This window comes from Trachemys scripta, chromosome 1, assembly GCF_013100865.1.
Source record: "Trachemys scripta elegans isolate TJP31775 chromosome 1, CAS_Tse_1.0, whole genome shotgun sequence".
Classification (NCBI taxonomy): domain Eukaryota; kingdom Metazoa; phylum Chordata; order Testudines; family Emydidae; genus Trachemys; species Trachemys scripta.
In genome coordinates this window covers 320013820-320031042 of record NC_048298.1, presented here as the reverse complement: position 1 = coordinate 320031042, position 17223 = coordinate 320013820, and the positions used below count along the sequence as shown (strand labels likewise).

The window sequence follows — 17223 nt, the reverse complement described above, 5'->3', positions numbered from 1 at the left end:
CAAAACAAGAGGAGAGAGAAAAAAAATCTAAGTTACGTTTACCAGTCCTATTAAAAATATATGTAGAAAATGTTCAGGATCAATTAAAATAAATTTCACAGCAAAAAATAAATAAATAAAATATTGTGTTTTGATGCTACTGTCTCGTGTACCTTTTTTGTAAACCAGTTTTGTCCCCAAACATACACTGAAAAACTTGGCTGCAATATGTCCTTTAGAAATAGCTTAAAGGCTTAAATACTCGACTCTGAAAAGCTAAAGTTACTTTTTGCCTGTCCAGTCACTGTCCTCGTATGGTCCTTGGTGGCACCTTAATATTACAGGTGCTGGGTACGTTAGTAACACAGCATTACATCTGCATTCCTTTAAAGTGCCTGCCAAGCATTTGTTTAATTTTGTCCATGCTGAAATGAAAATGAGAGCACTGCTTAGAACAATTGTTTGAAAAACTACACGCAGTTCACACCATATGCTACTATGCTGAATCCCTATTGGAAACACTCATAAAATGGAGATGAAAGGACTATAATGCTGATGCCATATGGTAGGTGACTGGGGAAATATTCTGAAGGCAAAAAAATATTAGCTATTGCTCTGTCTTAAATGTGCATGGATGTTAGGGGAGAGGTTTTTATTTCCTCAAGAAATGTTATAATTAAATATATTCTTTAGAAAAGCATTTTTATAAGAAGACAGTTTGATAAACTCCTTTTTAAAAAATCTAGAGTTTTTTTCAATTAAAATAACAACAATTTGGTTTCGGCATTCAGGGTGAAATTCAGTAGAGGGGGGCCAGAAAGCCCAACACAAGCCCTCAAAATAGAGCTTTTTATTATGAAGGATTAAATGGTGCACTGGCCTGGAGCAAAAGGATGATTTCCCCCCCCCAGTTACCAGCTTTCCCAGATACTCTTTTTATTTTCCAGAAATGGGATTGGGGGAGAACCAAAATACAGTAATGTGCATGTTAAATACTACTGAAGGCAGAACATACTGCAAAAATAATTACTCTATTGTACATGTAGCTATAATACAAATATAGACAGCCACTCTAATCTTTTAGGAATAGGTAGAAAAATACAGCATTTCATGTATTTGTACAGTTGCAGTTATGGATAGATTCACAAAGGTGTTTTGTTTTTTTTAAGGCCCAGGGTTTAGGACACCAGTTACCAAAAATATATCAAAATAAACTACTTACATCATCATTTGTAAACTTGGATGCTGTCTTGTTATCTACTTCTGCATCATTAAAGAGTACATTTTTTCTGATACATGATGACATTCTGTGACACCACATCAGGGCCGGCTCCAGGTTTTCTGACGCCCCAAGCGGCGAAAAAAAAAAAAAAAAAAAAGGCAATCGGTGGCACTTTGGCGGCAGCTTGATCCCGCCGCTCCATTCTTCGGCAGCAGTTTGGCGGCGGGTCCTTCACTCCCTCTCTTCCTCTTCAGCGGCAGCTCAAAGAGGAAGAGAGGGACTGAGGGACCCGCCGCCAAATTTCCGCCGAAGACCTGGACTTGCCGCCCCAATAGCGGACGGACTGCCGCCCCTTTGTATTGGCTGCCCCAAGCACCTGCTTCCTTAGCTGGTGCCTGGAGCCGGCCCTTTACCACATACAAAGCCCAAAGGGCATAAACCACCAGGTTTTAAAAATTACTTGTTTTATGACTGGAAGCAGCATACCCTGTCAAAACCCTGCAAGCTGTTCCACATAGTCAGGCCCCTGCGCCTGCATGAAGCCCTAGTGAGCTCACTGTGCTCTTCCCAGGAGCATAGGTTACCCATACAGAGCAGCTTGCAAGAAAGGGATGGAGGATTTTCCTGAAGGAGCTTGGTATCTTTTACATACTTCAACTAAAATGCTTGTTATTGATCTGGATTGCATGAAAAAGTGACCTCGTGCCTAATGGCACATAAACTGATTGACACTGGTGGTCTGCAGTACATGTTAAGCACTAAGACCTTGCTCCTGAAGGCTTTAGGTCTTCAGAACTCCATTGATGCCAGTGTGAACAGACTGCAAGAACAGTCACAGTAATTTTTCAAAACCACATTGATTTAAGACATACTAACGCCCAGTAATCAGAGCGAAGCACTTATAGTTGTTGAAAGGAAACACTTCCAGGTAGTAAGTCTACAGGTCCCTGGAAACATTACTAACAATCCAAGCTATATATATAGTAACTATTATCCACTGGGGAGAAATTCACCCCTTCACTGAGAGCCAGCAGAAAATCTACACACTACTTAAGTCCCACCCCATCCCCTTAAAACGGGGCTTTAATGAGATGTAAGTGGTGCACAGGCATCACGTTGGTGCTGGGATGTGTGGGGTGGATTTCACCCTTTTGAGTAGGCATTTTGATTTTCTGATTAATTATATTTGGTTGCACGTGCAATTCATACATAAATATTTCCCACCCCCAACAACTAAACCAGTCCTTTCCTTCTCTAGATAGAGCAGAGGAGGCTTGAGAGTCTTAACACAAAGATCTGGTCTGAAGGATTTACACAATGGGCAAATGAGGAGGAGGAGGAAAGAGGTGTGTTATTGTTCAGAAATTAATTTTTCAGTTCATTTGAATATGGCCCATACTTCCAACTACAGGCTCTATCATGATCTTTTTCTCCTAATCAGAACCCACACCTAGGAACAAAATGATTCTTGGTTCTCTCACCATTAATTGAAACCAGTCACCAAGTGCGTAGTGTTCAAATCTTCAAAGGGGCTCTCTGTAGTGTTAACGAAGACTGTCGCAGCAGGATAAATGATCTCTTCAACTGTCACATATGTCCCTGTTAAAAAGCCAACGACTCCAATGACAGCTATAAAGATGTCTTTAAGTATTATCCACACACTTAAGTTTTCCTTGTAAAATGTGAGGACTTCAACCAAAGGTGGCAGGATCAATGCCAAAGTGCTGCTGCTTACGGCACCAACAAAGGAAATCACCAGGTCTAGGTGAGGGATCAAGACTGCTACAGCACCTGAAAGAGATAATAAGCACTTTAATCTTAAATTCAGCATCTTCATTAAAATAAAACCTTGAAAGTTACATAAGCCAGTGAATCACAATCTAACAAATATTGAGCGATTTACCACTCATTGGTAATTCTAATCAGTGAAGAGCCCCAGACTTTACTAACAAATAAGAATAGTCTTCATCTCTTTTTGTGTTGAATGCACTTATTTCTGTGTTGGATAAGTTTTAGTGCTAATGTAAAGTACCCAGCTTGATTTTCAGATGCCAAAGTGAATTTGCAGGGCTGGCAGTTCAAAACAAAATTTTGTGTACATGTGGAATAAACAAAGTTTGCTTTGCAGATCACTGAGACACAAGAGATCTGAAATTGCATGGTGACACTTTTATACTGATTTTTTTCAAGAGAATGACAGGTAGAGGGGAGACAGGCTTTGCAGTGGAAGGGGTGGCTGTAACTAGCACAGGCTATACTGGGCAAACAAAACAAACAAACACACACACACAAAATCACTCTACAAACTACATCAAATTTGATGTCCTGGTAAATGATATCCACATTAAAAAGTAACTTAAAAATTAACCAAAATGGACATACAACTCCCTGACCATTTGGGATCCCATGGCCACTGCAGTCCCAGCTTATTTGGACACCTGTCTCTTGAAAAATATCAATCACTAAGACTGTTCAGTTGGAAAAATACCTCTGACAGGTTACCAATTTACCAGAGTTCAGTTCAGACAGACGTATTTAGAAACAGGAACTATTGAGCCTTCCAGCACTGGGTGGTTGATCTTCGTCCCAATACTGTAAAATGCTACAAACGGAATTCATTGTTCCAAAAGAATCAGGGTCTCTGATGTTTTTAATCCATTTGTCTGGAAACTCTAACCAACTTGTCCTAGTCATGATTTAGAGTCATACACGTGTGTCGTGTAATGAATGAATAATACAGTCCTGTATTATAAAATGAGTTGAGCAGAGGCTCCAATCTAATTGGAAGGGGGGGGGGACGGATAGCTCAGTGGTTTGAGCATTGGCCTGCTAAACCCAGGGTTGTGAGTTCAATCCTTGAGGGGGCCACTTGGGGATCTGGGGCAAAATCAGTACTTGGTCCTGCTAGTGAAGGCAGGGGGCTGGACTTGATGACCTTTCAAGGTCCCTTCCAGTTCTAGGAGATGGGATATCTCCATTCATTAATTAATTAATCCCCAGTGAATGGCAGGGAACAGCTGACCTCCCTTCACAAATGCATCCCGTTTTGGCTGGCAGAAATTAGCACAGACATTCATGTCAGCTGCTTCCTTGGAATAGCTAAATGGAAGGAAGGGAAAGGGGAAAACCAGTATGAAAACCTCCAGTATGACAGGAATCATGCACAAAACATTTTTTTGCTCCTCATTTCTATATTGCTCCACATATTTCCCAATCACCACCACCTCAACCCACCCATCTACACCCGGCTTTAGTGCCTTTGCCTTCAAGAAAAATGTTAGTGGAGTAATGTAATGTTTATAGTATATGGCAATAAATAATGCAATGATTGGAACGAAGATACCGTTAGGTAGCAAATGAGGGGAAACCCTAACTAAGTGCATACCAATGTGATCTTTTCTCAGCCTGACAAGCAGCACTTTGATTTCAAATGGAACCTTACAAGTTTTGCAAACTAATATCCCAGATGTAGGCCAGTTTGGATGCATGTCTTGAATTCTGAGGACAGCTGAAATTAAAAAGGCAACTTTCTAAAATAAATATAGTTCATGAATCACAATAAATTTGTGGCACTTACCACTGCATGATATGAGCATCACAGCAAAGACCTCAAGAAGTTTCAGAAAAGGATTAGGCTTTTTTATGATTAAGACAGCATCTCTAGATACACTATGTAACAAAGACTGGATTTATGACCCTTCAGAGTATTACAGGGCTCTCCTATTATCCTATCCTATTAACAGAAGTTAGCTGCAGAGTAAATGATACAGACATCTTGTGGTAGCTGTGGTTTGTGAATTCCACAAAGTTATACAAGAGAATGCAATGACACTCTGTCCAGAGGGAAGTAGGGGGAAAGACAGTGGTCCTAGAGAAAACTTTAGGTACACCCAGCTACAGGGAGAAAGCTTAGACTCTGTTCTAATGTGATGTTATTCAGTTCACAATAAAGTCGAACACCCGAAAGTGGGTATTTGCCCTTCTATAGTGTGGGGGCAGATTTGGGATGCCACCTTCTTACACACTCCATAGATTAAAGTTTAAAAGACTACCAATTGTCAGGCTTCTTGGCATGAAGACATTTCTGTTTAGGACTGGATGGCTTTAGTAGTATGGGGTTAGGGGATCCAGTAATGCTCGATTTCAGATGTCTGGAAGAGCCAAAATAGAATATCTACTTTAAGTGATGAGTCCACGAGAAGGAAGGGAAAGGGGAAAACATGTAAGTGCAGGTGTCTTGCATACTGAAAACTACCCTGAGGTGAGTAGTTGTGCAGCATATTCCATTATTCGCAACGGCTGAGAACACTTAAGTTTAGTTCAGTCCCTAATTTAATTCTCTATTCCTTATGCAGCCAAAACTCCCATTGAAAACAATAAAGTCGGCACAAACTGGGGTGCACAAACTTTGGGTGCACAAACGATGCAGAATTGGACCCTCAAGCCTGGACAATTGGCAAGCATACTTAATACTTGTACAATATTACATAACATTAAAGTTATCGAAAATTGAAGTTGAAATGTTTGTGCTATGTGGTAAAACTCATAGTTAATGAATTTGTTGAAGACTGAACCAATGGAGAAAGCTGCGCATTTATTATCTTGCTAGTTAAATGGATGCAGTGGGTGTACTCATTAAATATGGATTCTTTAACTTCTGTAACAGACCTCTTTCAGTTCAATGTAATTGCTGACAATTAAACAGGGTTATTCATTAGTTATATTAAATTGGAATGTTTGAAAATGTTCTTGATAAAAAAATAGTGAAAGATTTAGAGTTTTTTAAAGATAGAAACACATGAAATTAAAATATATATTGTAATGGTTCGTTTAGACTGGAGTAAGGCAGAAAAGGGGGTACTTTGGATTAGATTACACTAAATCAAAACTCAATCCGGATTGTTTGGATCCTGGTCCTATTTTATATCAATCTCAAAATTCCTGTGTTGGGAGGCCAACAACTCCAGTGACAACTATAAAATGTCTAAGAATCAAATTGACAGACTTAAGTTTTCCTTGTAAAATGTGAGGATTTCAACCAAAGGTGGCAGGATCAATGCCAAAGTGTTGCTGCTTAAGAGTGCCAAAGAAGGAAATCACCAGTTCTAGGTGAAGGAACAGAGTGTTGCTGGGTTTTAGTTAATTTCTTCTTTCAGTCCCTTAACAATCTACCCAGAATTACAAGTGACATATTCCCCTTTCATTTATGTCTGCTAAAGAATCCTTCCAGAGTTGTTAATAATATGCCAGTTCCACAGGAGGATCAAACAGAAGAGTCACATCTGCAGAGAAAAGCCTACAGACTATCAAAAATAATTTCTAACGCCTCTAGGATATTGAAAATTAAACAGTAAAGACTCAAGACGAGATTCGGAACCTTGATGAGGCATTCTGTAAGGTACACAAATTGTTCTCTTTGGGGAGTTCTAGGAATCTTAATATGTACTATACAGAAAGTCAGAAATCCTGCAATATTCACATGAAAAGGTCTTTTGGGTTTGACCAGCAGTGAAATCAGCTTCAGGCCCCCAGAAACTGAGTAGGAGCAGTTTGAACACAAGTATCTCATAAAAATGATTGGGATAGTGCTGTCCCAACACTGCAGTAACATTCTTCTGGGATGTGGTATTTTGGAATATTACTCTTTTTATAAAGGAGAGATCTCTCCAGTGGAGAATTTTCCTTTACTTAACTTCATGCTGTTTCATTCCTACTTATATTGCCTCTATCTTAACCAATTTCGCTCCCTCCTACAGGCCAGCCAATTTAAAAGCCAGCCTTACTTGCTGAGGGATTTCCTGCCCCATATGGTGAATTTCACTGAGTTCAGCAGGAAAAAAATATTCTCTCCTTTCCTCCAGGACAGGCAGCCCTATCAGGCTGATAAATACAAGGCTGTAAATAGACTCATCAAATCTGTGTAGTATAAAAACTTCTTCCTAATACACTGTGAAAATCATCTAAGGGGGAAATTTACCTGCCCCTGGAAGGCCCTGAGGTACAAGGGTACAGACTGAGTGGCTCCGTATCTTTTGTGAAGCAGAGAGGCAGTTTCCTTGATGGTCTCTAGGAAAAAGAGGCATGACCACTGACAGGGACTATCCCCCTATGAGCATACTTATCCATAGGGTCCTATGGGTTAAGAAAGAATCCAGCTGCACACCCCAGAGCAGATAAGAAGAAAGGATAGGGAATGAGCTGTAGGGGTAATAAGCAAACATCACATAACAGTGGCACACAGCATACTCAAGGCCTATATTAGAAGCGTCACCACTGTTATTACAGACATGTACCTGAAACCATATATTCTGCTAAAGATTTCAAATGAGAGGAAATGTAAACAGGGTGATAAACAAACAACATAGAATTATATTAATGAGATCAGTTAATGAGTATATAGCATCTCAGCAACATAATGTACCTAGAAAAACAATGATGCACGTGTTTTTCAATAATTGAGAGGAAAGAGAGTCCTGTGGTTAAGGCCCTAGACTGGGACTTGGGAGATATGGGTTCAATCCTTCCCTCCACCACAGACCTTAGATAAGTCACTTGGTCTCTCTAAACTTCAGTTCCACATCTGAAATGTGAATAGTATTTCCTTTCTCGTGCTCTGTTTGTCTTGTCTAGTTACAGCATAAGCTCTTTAGATAAGAGATTGTTGCTTACTCCATTCTAGGCCTTTACAAACCCAATGAGCCCTGACCTTAGTTGGGGTTTCCAAGTGGTACTGTAATACAAATAATTAAAAAAACAACAATAAGAACAATTTGATTTCTACCTCTTCATAATGATTTGACATTTAATATCTTAGCATCAGATAATAGAGCAGAAACCATAAGGACCATTTCAGGCATATAGATTTGTAGATCCCAAGGTCAGAAGGGAACCATTGTGATCATCTAGTCTGGCCTCCTGAATAACACAGGCCTTAAAACTTTCCCAAAATAATTCCTTGAGCATATCTTGTAGAAACACATCAAATCTTGATTTTAAAATTGTCAGTGGTGGAGAATCCACAACAACCCTCGATAAATTGTTCCAATGGTTCTCACTGTTAAAAATGTACGTCTCATTTCTAGTCTCAATCTGTCTGGTGTCCACTTCCGGCCATTGGATAGTGTTCTATCTTTCTCTTCTAGATTTAAGATCCCATTATTAAATATTTGTTCCCCGTGTAGGTACTTATAGACTAACCCACCATCCCTTTGTTAAGCTAAATAGACTGAGCTAACTGAGTCATGAAACATGCCTGCTGGGATTTTTTGTCCATGGCTTGAATGTGATCAGCACAATACTCATAACATTTAGAAAACTGCTGAAAATATTTGCCTATTTGTTGCAGCTGATTATGAAACTTGCCAAAAGTCATCATCTACTACAGAAAATTTTCTGTCACATCAGTATGTGCCTAGGCAAGCAGAATATATCTAAGGTTAACGTTTGTACTGCCTCCATGAGGTCAGTGCAACACAGACTTATTCCCTCTTTGTTTCATTTTTCTGACATTTAAGGAAAGACAGCACTCATTTATTAAAGATGGGTCTTTCACAGAGATATTTTCAGGAAATGCCGTATTCCCGTTGGCACAAAAACAAATCATATTTTTAAAGCTAGAGCAATGGCTGGGATAAGGAAGAAGCTAGGCTCTTCCAATTGCTATGAGCTGCACATAAGCGGTTGATGAAGAATGGTCTGTCAGATACATTTGCATTTTAAGATGAAAAGTAAAGCCATTTTCTTCCAGTGGGTTCAGGCTGAAACCAGTGTGATCAGATTCTGGGGGAAAGACACTGTGTCAGTAATCTTCACTTGACATAAATAAGCTACAAAGACATGCAACGTTTATGCAGTGAGACATGGTGCACTGCTTGAGAATCTGACAAGAACTGAAGAATTGCTTAACCGGGCTTTCAGATGCAGGAACAAGAATGGTGATAGTATTTTTAAAGGTGTCTCACCACTCCCCAGCTCCCAAGACTCCCCATTCACCAGCTACTCCATGCCACCACTCTCCACCTCGCTACCAGTCAATTCCAGCAGTGCCCACCTCACCTCACCACACTCTATAAAAGGCTCCTTCCAGACTTCTCAGGCAGAACTTGATGTGAAAACATAGCTGAATATTTCATTTTCCTTTGTATTCCTCTGTAATCACTGGTCTGTAATTTGGATTCAATTAGTTATCATGAGATCTTTTCTACCCGGTCAAGTTAACACTTTTATACTGCTGGATAAAACTGTTGTGTTATGGCAAGATATCATGGTAAATCTCACAATCTGTAGATGACAATTCCTATGATTGCTGGGCTAATCCTTCCTATTCCAGGTTGGAATTAGGAGATGCCAGTTGTAGCTCTATAGTGTAACTTTAGCACCCTCGTGGCCAAGATGGAGTCTGCTCTGCAGGCAGCTCTGGCCAAGAGAAGGCGTGTGCAGGAATGCAGCAGGAGAAATCCCTTCCACCCCAGGGGCACCTCTTCCAAACCCCCAGAGTGAACACACACACCCACAGGAAAAGTACAGTGGATATAACAAGGGAAATATTTATTTACAGAGGGCTGAGAGGAGAAAAACAACAAGGGGAAATATAGGGGGAGCAGTAAAACAGGGTTGCAGCCAAGCCAAGGCCTCACAGGCCCAGTGGTAGCGCAGTCCGGAAGGGCAGACACTGAGCAATGTGTCTGCACTCAGAGTTCAGGAGTCCTGAGCAAAGTTCCAGTCCAGTGGTGAGTCTTGGGTGCTCCTGGTCGTCTTCGGCGCCAGTGAACTTTCCCCCAACAAACCCCTCCGGTGCCCTCTTCTGCCGCTCTCTGCAAAGCCACACAGAGCGACCACCTCCCCACTTAACTGGCTAGCAACCTCCCTCCTTGTTCCCAATGCAGAGTCCCAAGCCCCAGTACTCACAGCCCCATGCAGCTCTGGGCAGCAGTGATACTGGGTCCAGCTCCGGCCTGGCCTTCTCGGGCAATTCCTCCCTGGCACAGTGCTCCTCCTGGCTCCTGTCCTGGGGTGTCCCCGATCGGCCCTGTCCTTCCCAGGCTTCAGACAGGTTCTCTGCTGCTTCCCTTTTCCAGGGCCTGCAGGCTGCCTCCGACTCTCCCTAGAGCTCCAGCGCTGCCCCCTGGCGTTTCCCTCCTTTTTTCTTACTCTCCCCCTCCCCCTTATGAAAAAGATTTAAAGGGCCATGCTCTCTAAACCCCAAAGGGGTTACAAAAGTTAAAGTATGAGCGGAGTGTTGCATGTTAAGAGGTCAAACCTCTGCTTTATGGATGAAAAATTCTAGGTATCCTCCCCAACATTACATAACATATGTTGTTAAGTGCTGAGGAATGTTGCTTTTGCTACCGTTGTTGGAGTTCCAATGTCAGCTGCACTAGCAGACGGCGCAGTTTGTTAATTCAGCAGACCTCAATGTTACTGATAAGAAAGACCACAGGGTTGGTTCGGTGGCAAAGGTGCTTTGCTAGGTTTATTGCGATGAAGCCAGGTCTTCATGCCCCATAGGAGTTACAGGTACACGAACAGATGTATGCCTGTGATAACGGACAGTTCAGTCAGCAGTGGGAGTCTGTAGGCTGGACAAAGGTGCCCCTCCTATTACTTTTATACATAGTGTGATGGGGCAAGGCCAGATGGCTACAGTAAAGTAGTGAGGAACAGGTATGTTAGCCCCAGGCTAAACAAATCCCTGGTACCATGGTAACCAAATGGCAGTTGCTCCAGGTTAATCAAGACACCTCGAGCCAATTAAGATCCTTCTAGAAGGCAGTGGAGATAGCTACTTTGATTGGGACACCTGAAGCCAATCAAGGACTGGCTGGAACTAGTTAAAAGCCTCCCAGTTAGTCAGTGTGGTGTGGGTGTCAGGAGCTACAGGAGGGAGCTGTGCTGTTGGAGGAACAAAGCAGTACAAATCTATATCAGGTGCAAGGAAGGAGGCCCTGAGATAATTGTGAAGAAGATATTAAGTGGGGGGCTGCTGTGGGGAAGTGGCCCAGGGAATTGTACACGTCCTATTTCCAAAAAGTCAGCTTCCATAGCTGCTAATTTTAGGGTCCCTGGGCTGGAGCCCAGAGTAGAGAGTGGGCCCGGGCTCCCCGCTCCCTGATTAATCACTGATATTGGGAGACAACAGAGACTGTGTGAGGGAGGGTTGCTTCTCCTCACCTCCCTTGCTGGCTTATGATGAAAATGGCTCAGTAGACTGTGACCCTTGCCTCTAGAGAGAGAAGGGCTATGCGGAGGGTCACAGTGAGCCTCTGAGGCTAGCAAAATCTGTCAGAAAATGCAGATCCACGGAGTCAAGGACAGAACTTTGTCACAATAGATATAAACAAATTACATATTACAGTCCTGATGTGATTTACCAGTCTTATCCTTGTACCTGCTAGTTCGAACAAGACATCCTTATCCATTATGATGTCTTCCCATCCGTATCTTATGAGGGGTCAGTGTGTTCCAGTACCATCTCTTAAGACTGTGTTTATGTTGTTACTTGAGAACTCTGGGTGTTCTTGTAACAACTTCTCCAGTCAGGAATGTGCTTAGTTGGTTAGCCAATATCTAGTGTGTTATTTGCCAACGGCAGGCTTACTCTAGTTCTCAGCCTTTGGTTCATACTGTTAGTTATGCCTAAGGCTCCAGCAAGGCCTACAACTTACTCTGAGCATAGAATGTATTTTTCTGAGAATTTACAGGTAAACCAATAATATAATTTAGAAGTTAAAATTAATTTTTAAATGGTCCATTAAGAAATTTAGCACTTGGTTTCAGATCTTTTATTTATCCCTAATTACTCTAATAATAGAATGCAAATTCTTCAAACTTCTCGCTAAATTCCCTATAAATGGAGTTTATTTACCTGTAACTGGAAGTTCTTCAAGTTATCTAGTCCCTATGTGTATTCCACATGGGGGTACTCCTACACTCCACTCATCTGAGACCAGAAAATCACAAGTAGTGTCTGTTGTTCCGTGCCTGTGCTCTGGAGCTCCTCATGCTCAGCACCGATGAAGACCCACTGGCTCTTCAGTTCCTCCACAAATCCAGTCATGATCCAAAATAGAAGGTGAGTAGTGGAATAGATAGGGACCATATCTCTCTAAGAACTTCCAGTTACAGTAGCCTCCATTTCTTCTTCAAGTATTCATCTTTGTGTATTCCACATGTGGGAGACTGGTAAGCAGTAACTAAATAAGAGTACAGGGGGTGAGGATGCAGGTAGTACAAATATCTGTAATACTGCTGTTCCAAAGGCTGTATCTGCAGAAGAGGCTTGAACTAAAGCATAAATGCTTTGTGAAGGTGTGGATGGAACTCCATGTTGTCACCTTACAACTGTCCAGCATAGGCACTTCTCAAAAAGAGATGCTACTGAGGTTGCCTGTGCTCTAGTAGAATGGGTCCTCACCCTGTCTGGGGGAAGGGAAGCTGCACTAACCGATTACAAAGGAGGATACAGGCAAAGGAGGATACAGGCAGAAACACACTTTGAGGGTCTCTGAGAAGATATTGCTTGTCCCTACTGCTTGCTCCATTATAGCAAGAAATAGTCAGCTCATCTGATGTTGAGAGAGTGAAGCCTTCCTCTCCCCACTGGATTTATGAGTCTTTGGGAAGAATACCGCTAAGTGAATTGATTGATTTATGTGGAACTCGACATTACCTTAGGAATGAATTTCAGGTGGTGTGATGGGATACACTACTTTTCATAAAGAAAAAGTATGGTGGGTTGGCCAAGAGTGCCTCCATCTCACTCACCTCCTGCCTGACGTGATGGCAACAAGGGAGACACCCTTCTTAGGCAGGTAGGACATCAAGCACTTAGCCAGTGGTTCAAAGGGTGGCCTGGGAGGTACTGACAGTACAGGAATGAGGTTCCATTGTGGTGTTGGCTTCACTACTGGTGAGAAGGTATTAGTGAGACCCTTCAGGAATCTGGTTCTCGAGTGAGTAAAAATAGAATAGCCCTCTGTTTGACGGTGGAAGGCAGGCAGGCAATGATAGCTTTCTGTGTCTCCACCTAGCAGCAAAGAGAAAGGGCTGACTTCTTAAGAGTAAGGAGGAAGTCTAGAAGAGCAGGAATACCTGCTGTCTCCGGAGATAATTGGTTTTGTTGTGTCCAGATAGAGAAACACCTCCATTTAGCTAGATAGGATTTTATGTTGGAGTCTTTTCTGCTGTGGTTGAGAATGGCCTCTGAACATGAATGCTTTAGGTCTGACGCCCATCCAAATACAGGTTGTGAAATGGAGAGCCTGGGTTGGAATGTCTAATCTTGCCATTCTCCTGAGTTAGCAAATCTGGTAAGGACTGGATGCTGATGGAAGGACAGGTTGATATTCACAGGAGGTCCAGAAATTAGAATTGCCTGGGCCAGTTGGGTGCAATGAGACTGACTCGTGCTTTGTCATGATGAATCTTTTGTAGAACCTGTGGTAACAGTGGAATGGGAGGAAGAGTGTCCAAGAGATTATGCTATGTGTCAGGAACTTGTTCAAGTGGGATCTGAAATTCACTTGCCATCCTCTGCAAGATTTCTTGGTATTGCCGGTGGTCATGAGGAAAGGATGGTGAATATGGGCCAATTGCCTCCCTGGGAAAGGTAGAGGAGATGTCTATCAGTACTGACAGTACCAATGAGTCTGGCTCTATGTGCTTCTCCCTTGTATACACTGGCAGAAATGGTTGCCTAGGGCAAGAGCGCCAGTGAGATTGTCACATGGATCCAGGGTGCTGTGCATGGGGGATCCACATGATGGTTCAAAGGCAGGTTGTGGGGGACCACAAACCATTGAGTAACAGCAGACCTGGGAGGATAGTCTTGTCCAGTCAGAGGAGAGATTCCAGATAGTCTAGAAGCTGTGCCTGCGCTAACCTCCCTTTGTGGAGGTGACTGTTCATCCTGTACATCAGATTCAGCTAACAAAAAAGGTCAGACCTGGTTCCATTTGGTGCTGATGGATGGAGACTCTGGCTCATGGATGGAGAAAGGGAGTAGCTCTCTCTCATCGAGGTGGACTCCTCTTTTGGTGTCAGAAGGACTAGATCCAGAAGCAGAGGAGATGGAGGGTATAAGAGGGCAAAGATATTGTCTGGGAAGTATAAATCTCAGTCTGTCCTGGAGTATAAGTGGTTCCAGTATTTGGTATAATTGGATCCAGCACATCCATGGGTTTAGTGGTCAGTGGATCCTTATAGGATTGGGCCGTTACTGTCAGAGGAGATGAGTCCAACCTGAAGCTCTTGGTCAGTACCATTAGATGCAGATTCTTTCACTTACTAGCTGGTCCCGAAGTTGGTACCACTGGATTCTTGCTCCTGAGCACTTTACCCTCATGGTCAAGAGGCTTACACAGGCCTGAATTTTTGGGACCTGAGTGCAAGGACTTGCTTTATCTGGAAGGAGTCAGGGCGGGATCCTTTCTCTTGGGATCAGATCTGGAAGGGGATCTGTTCATGTGTCTATAGAAGTGTCCCTTACTCATGAAGGACCTGAGAAAATGAGTCTTTGGTTTTATCAGATCTAACCTCTACTCTGTGCTCAGAGGGGTGCTGCTTGAGGGGGATGGGTGGTCTTCCCAGTCTGGATTAGACTGGGGTCTCTTGGCTTTCTCCATGAGGTACTTCTCAATCAAAGCTTCTATCCCACTCAGGTCCAGGGAAGGGAAGGAGCCACAGATACTGCATTTGGCGGTGATGTGAGCCTCTCCAAGGGAGTAGAGACAGTGCTGGTCCACATTGCTGACCAAGATGAAGCAAGGACAGGAGACACAGTTCTTAAATCCAGGAACTCTGGGCATAGTTCTTTTCCTGAGGGGGTTAACAAAGAGGGTGCCTGGGACAGAGAATACTAATCTACATTACTAAATCCAATGAGAACTACATACAATTATATTTACAGATAAAAAGATGGTGCAAAGTTAACTTTGGACACAGGATTCTGACTCAGGCCACATTGCAGTAAGAAGGAGCTGGAGAGGTGGCCAGTCTGGACCTCCCATTGTACAAGTTGTCCCAAATTTTTTCTATTGTGCCCCCGTTATCTGTAATGGAACCTGTCTGCACCCCTCCCCCGGGTCCGTGGCTGGGGTCTGGCAGTCAGGGGCCAGGAGCTGGCGGTCAGGAGACGGGAGTGGAGCAGGGCTGAGTGGCATTCCCTCCTCGCCCCCAGTGGGGGCTGGCTGGGGCCCTGCCATGCCCCCAAACATTCTTCCCTACTCCCCCAGGGGGCATGCCCCACATTTGGGGGATCACTCTCTTATACCTTCAGTGCTGAGCACATGGAGTTTATGTATGTTCATACCTATGCCCTCACACTAGCAAGATTTTCTGGTCTCAAGCACATGGTCTGCATGCGTACCCCTGTGTGGAATGCACATAGGGACCAGTTCTTGAAGAAGAACTGAAAGTTTCTCCTTTTAGCAGAGGCTAAAGAATAATGTTGGATTACAGAGAAGTCTATGAAGAACTGCCCTCTTTCAAAAGGGCTGCCATCTCCCATTGTTCTCAATGTGGATGAGGCCACAGCCTGCTCTTAGGAAAGATGGCCATTTTCTCCATTTGTCTGTTCCTCACAGTGTTCCTTTCTATCTGAACCTTGACAGCATAGGTTGCCATCATCTTTTTTATTGGAAGGTTGGCTTCATTCTCATTGGGAACAATGGAAGGCGGATGCCATTTTGAAACAGGGCAATTCTTTGAGAACTTCTCAGCGATAAACTTTCATTTATGAAGTATAATGGTGAAAATGATCATTAATCCTAAACACTTCTTTTCGCAGACTTCCTGTTGCATCAGATCTAGTCAGAAAGGGCAGGAGAGGGGGAGTGTGTGCTTGCAGGTTGTGTCGGGTGCAAGAATGAGGGAGAACAAAGGTAAGTGTGAACAGAGGATTGTGGAGGGCAGAAAGGGCAATTGGCGTGGGTATGTGCAGGGGAACATAGGAACGTGCAACAGAGAGGGGAAATAGGAAGACAGGAGGAAGAGCACATTGTTGCACTGGACACCTACACTCCAGCTACATTGTGCTGTTCTAGTGAATGGTAAAACTCCCATTTGCCTCCAGTGGAATTTGGGTTAAACCAGGTGCTGTACACTTCTAAATTCCAGCCTCAACATCCTTCTGCTTGGTGACAGAACATGCATGACATGGTGGGTTCGGTCTAGCACGGGGGTTCTCAACCTTTTTCTTTCTGAGCCCTCCCCCCCAACATCCTATAAAAACTCCACGGCCCACCTGTGCCACAACTGTTTTTCTGCATTATTAAAGCCAGGACCAGAGTTAGGGGCTAGCAAGCAGGGCAATTGCTTGGGGCCCCACACCACAGAGGACCCCATGAAGCTAAGTTGCTCAGGCTGCAGCTTCAGCCCCAGTTGGCGGGATTTGGGGCCCCAGGCTTCAGCCCCATGTGGTGGATCTTTGGCTTTCTGCCCTGGGTCTCAGCAAGTCTAATGCTGGCCCTGCTTGGTGTACCCCCTGTAGCCTGCTCAAGGCCCCTTCCCCCGCCCCCCTCGGGGGGCCCGGATCCCTGATTGAGAACCACTGGTCTAGCAGAAACATTTCAGTAGTGAAACACTTCATATTTAACTTTAATCCAAATTAGAAAAGAACAGTTTAGCCAACTAGATCTGTGAAAACAGTCACATTTAACAAGTTACAGTTAACTAACTGGACATTCATCGGATAGTTCAAATTCCCACATAGCCACTCTGAACTGGAATAGGACAAAATTTTTCATTTACACTGCTATACATTCTGTTTTTTGTGTACTGCAGCTTTAAATGTTGGCAGTCTCCATACATTTTGCAGGGACAAATATATGACAGCTGACATTTTGTTTCAGTTCAGGTGCAGAAAGTTATACAATAAGCACCTACAGTCTCTTCCTCAGAGACACTACATTAATCCTTTCTTTGTTGTTTGCCTTAATCTGAAATAAAAGCCACCTAGGCTGAAAATTACCGTATTTTCCGGCGTATAAGACGACTGGGCGTATAAGACGACCCCCCAACTTTTC

The 17223-nt window shown here is 43.2% G+C and overlaps 1 protein-coding gene across 1 annotated transcript in view; it reads right to left on the bottom strand.

Annotated features, from left to right (window-relative positions):
• Positions 1-1780: 1780 nt before the first annotated feature.
• The window catches only part of SLC36A4 (solute carrier family 36 member 4), a 223706-nt gene continuing 208263 nt past the window's right edge, over positions 1781-17223 (bottom strand). Inside the window, exon 11 of the mRNA XM_034758976.1 lies at positions 1781-2992. Within this exon, the coding sequence (XP_034614867.1) occupies positions 2685-2992 (308 nt within the window). The 3' untranslated portion in view covers positions 1781-2684. The remainder of the gene's footprint in view (positions 2993-17223) is intronic.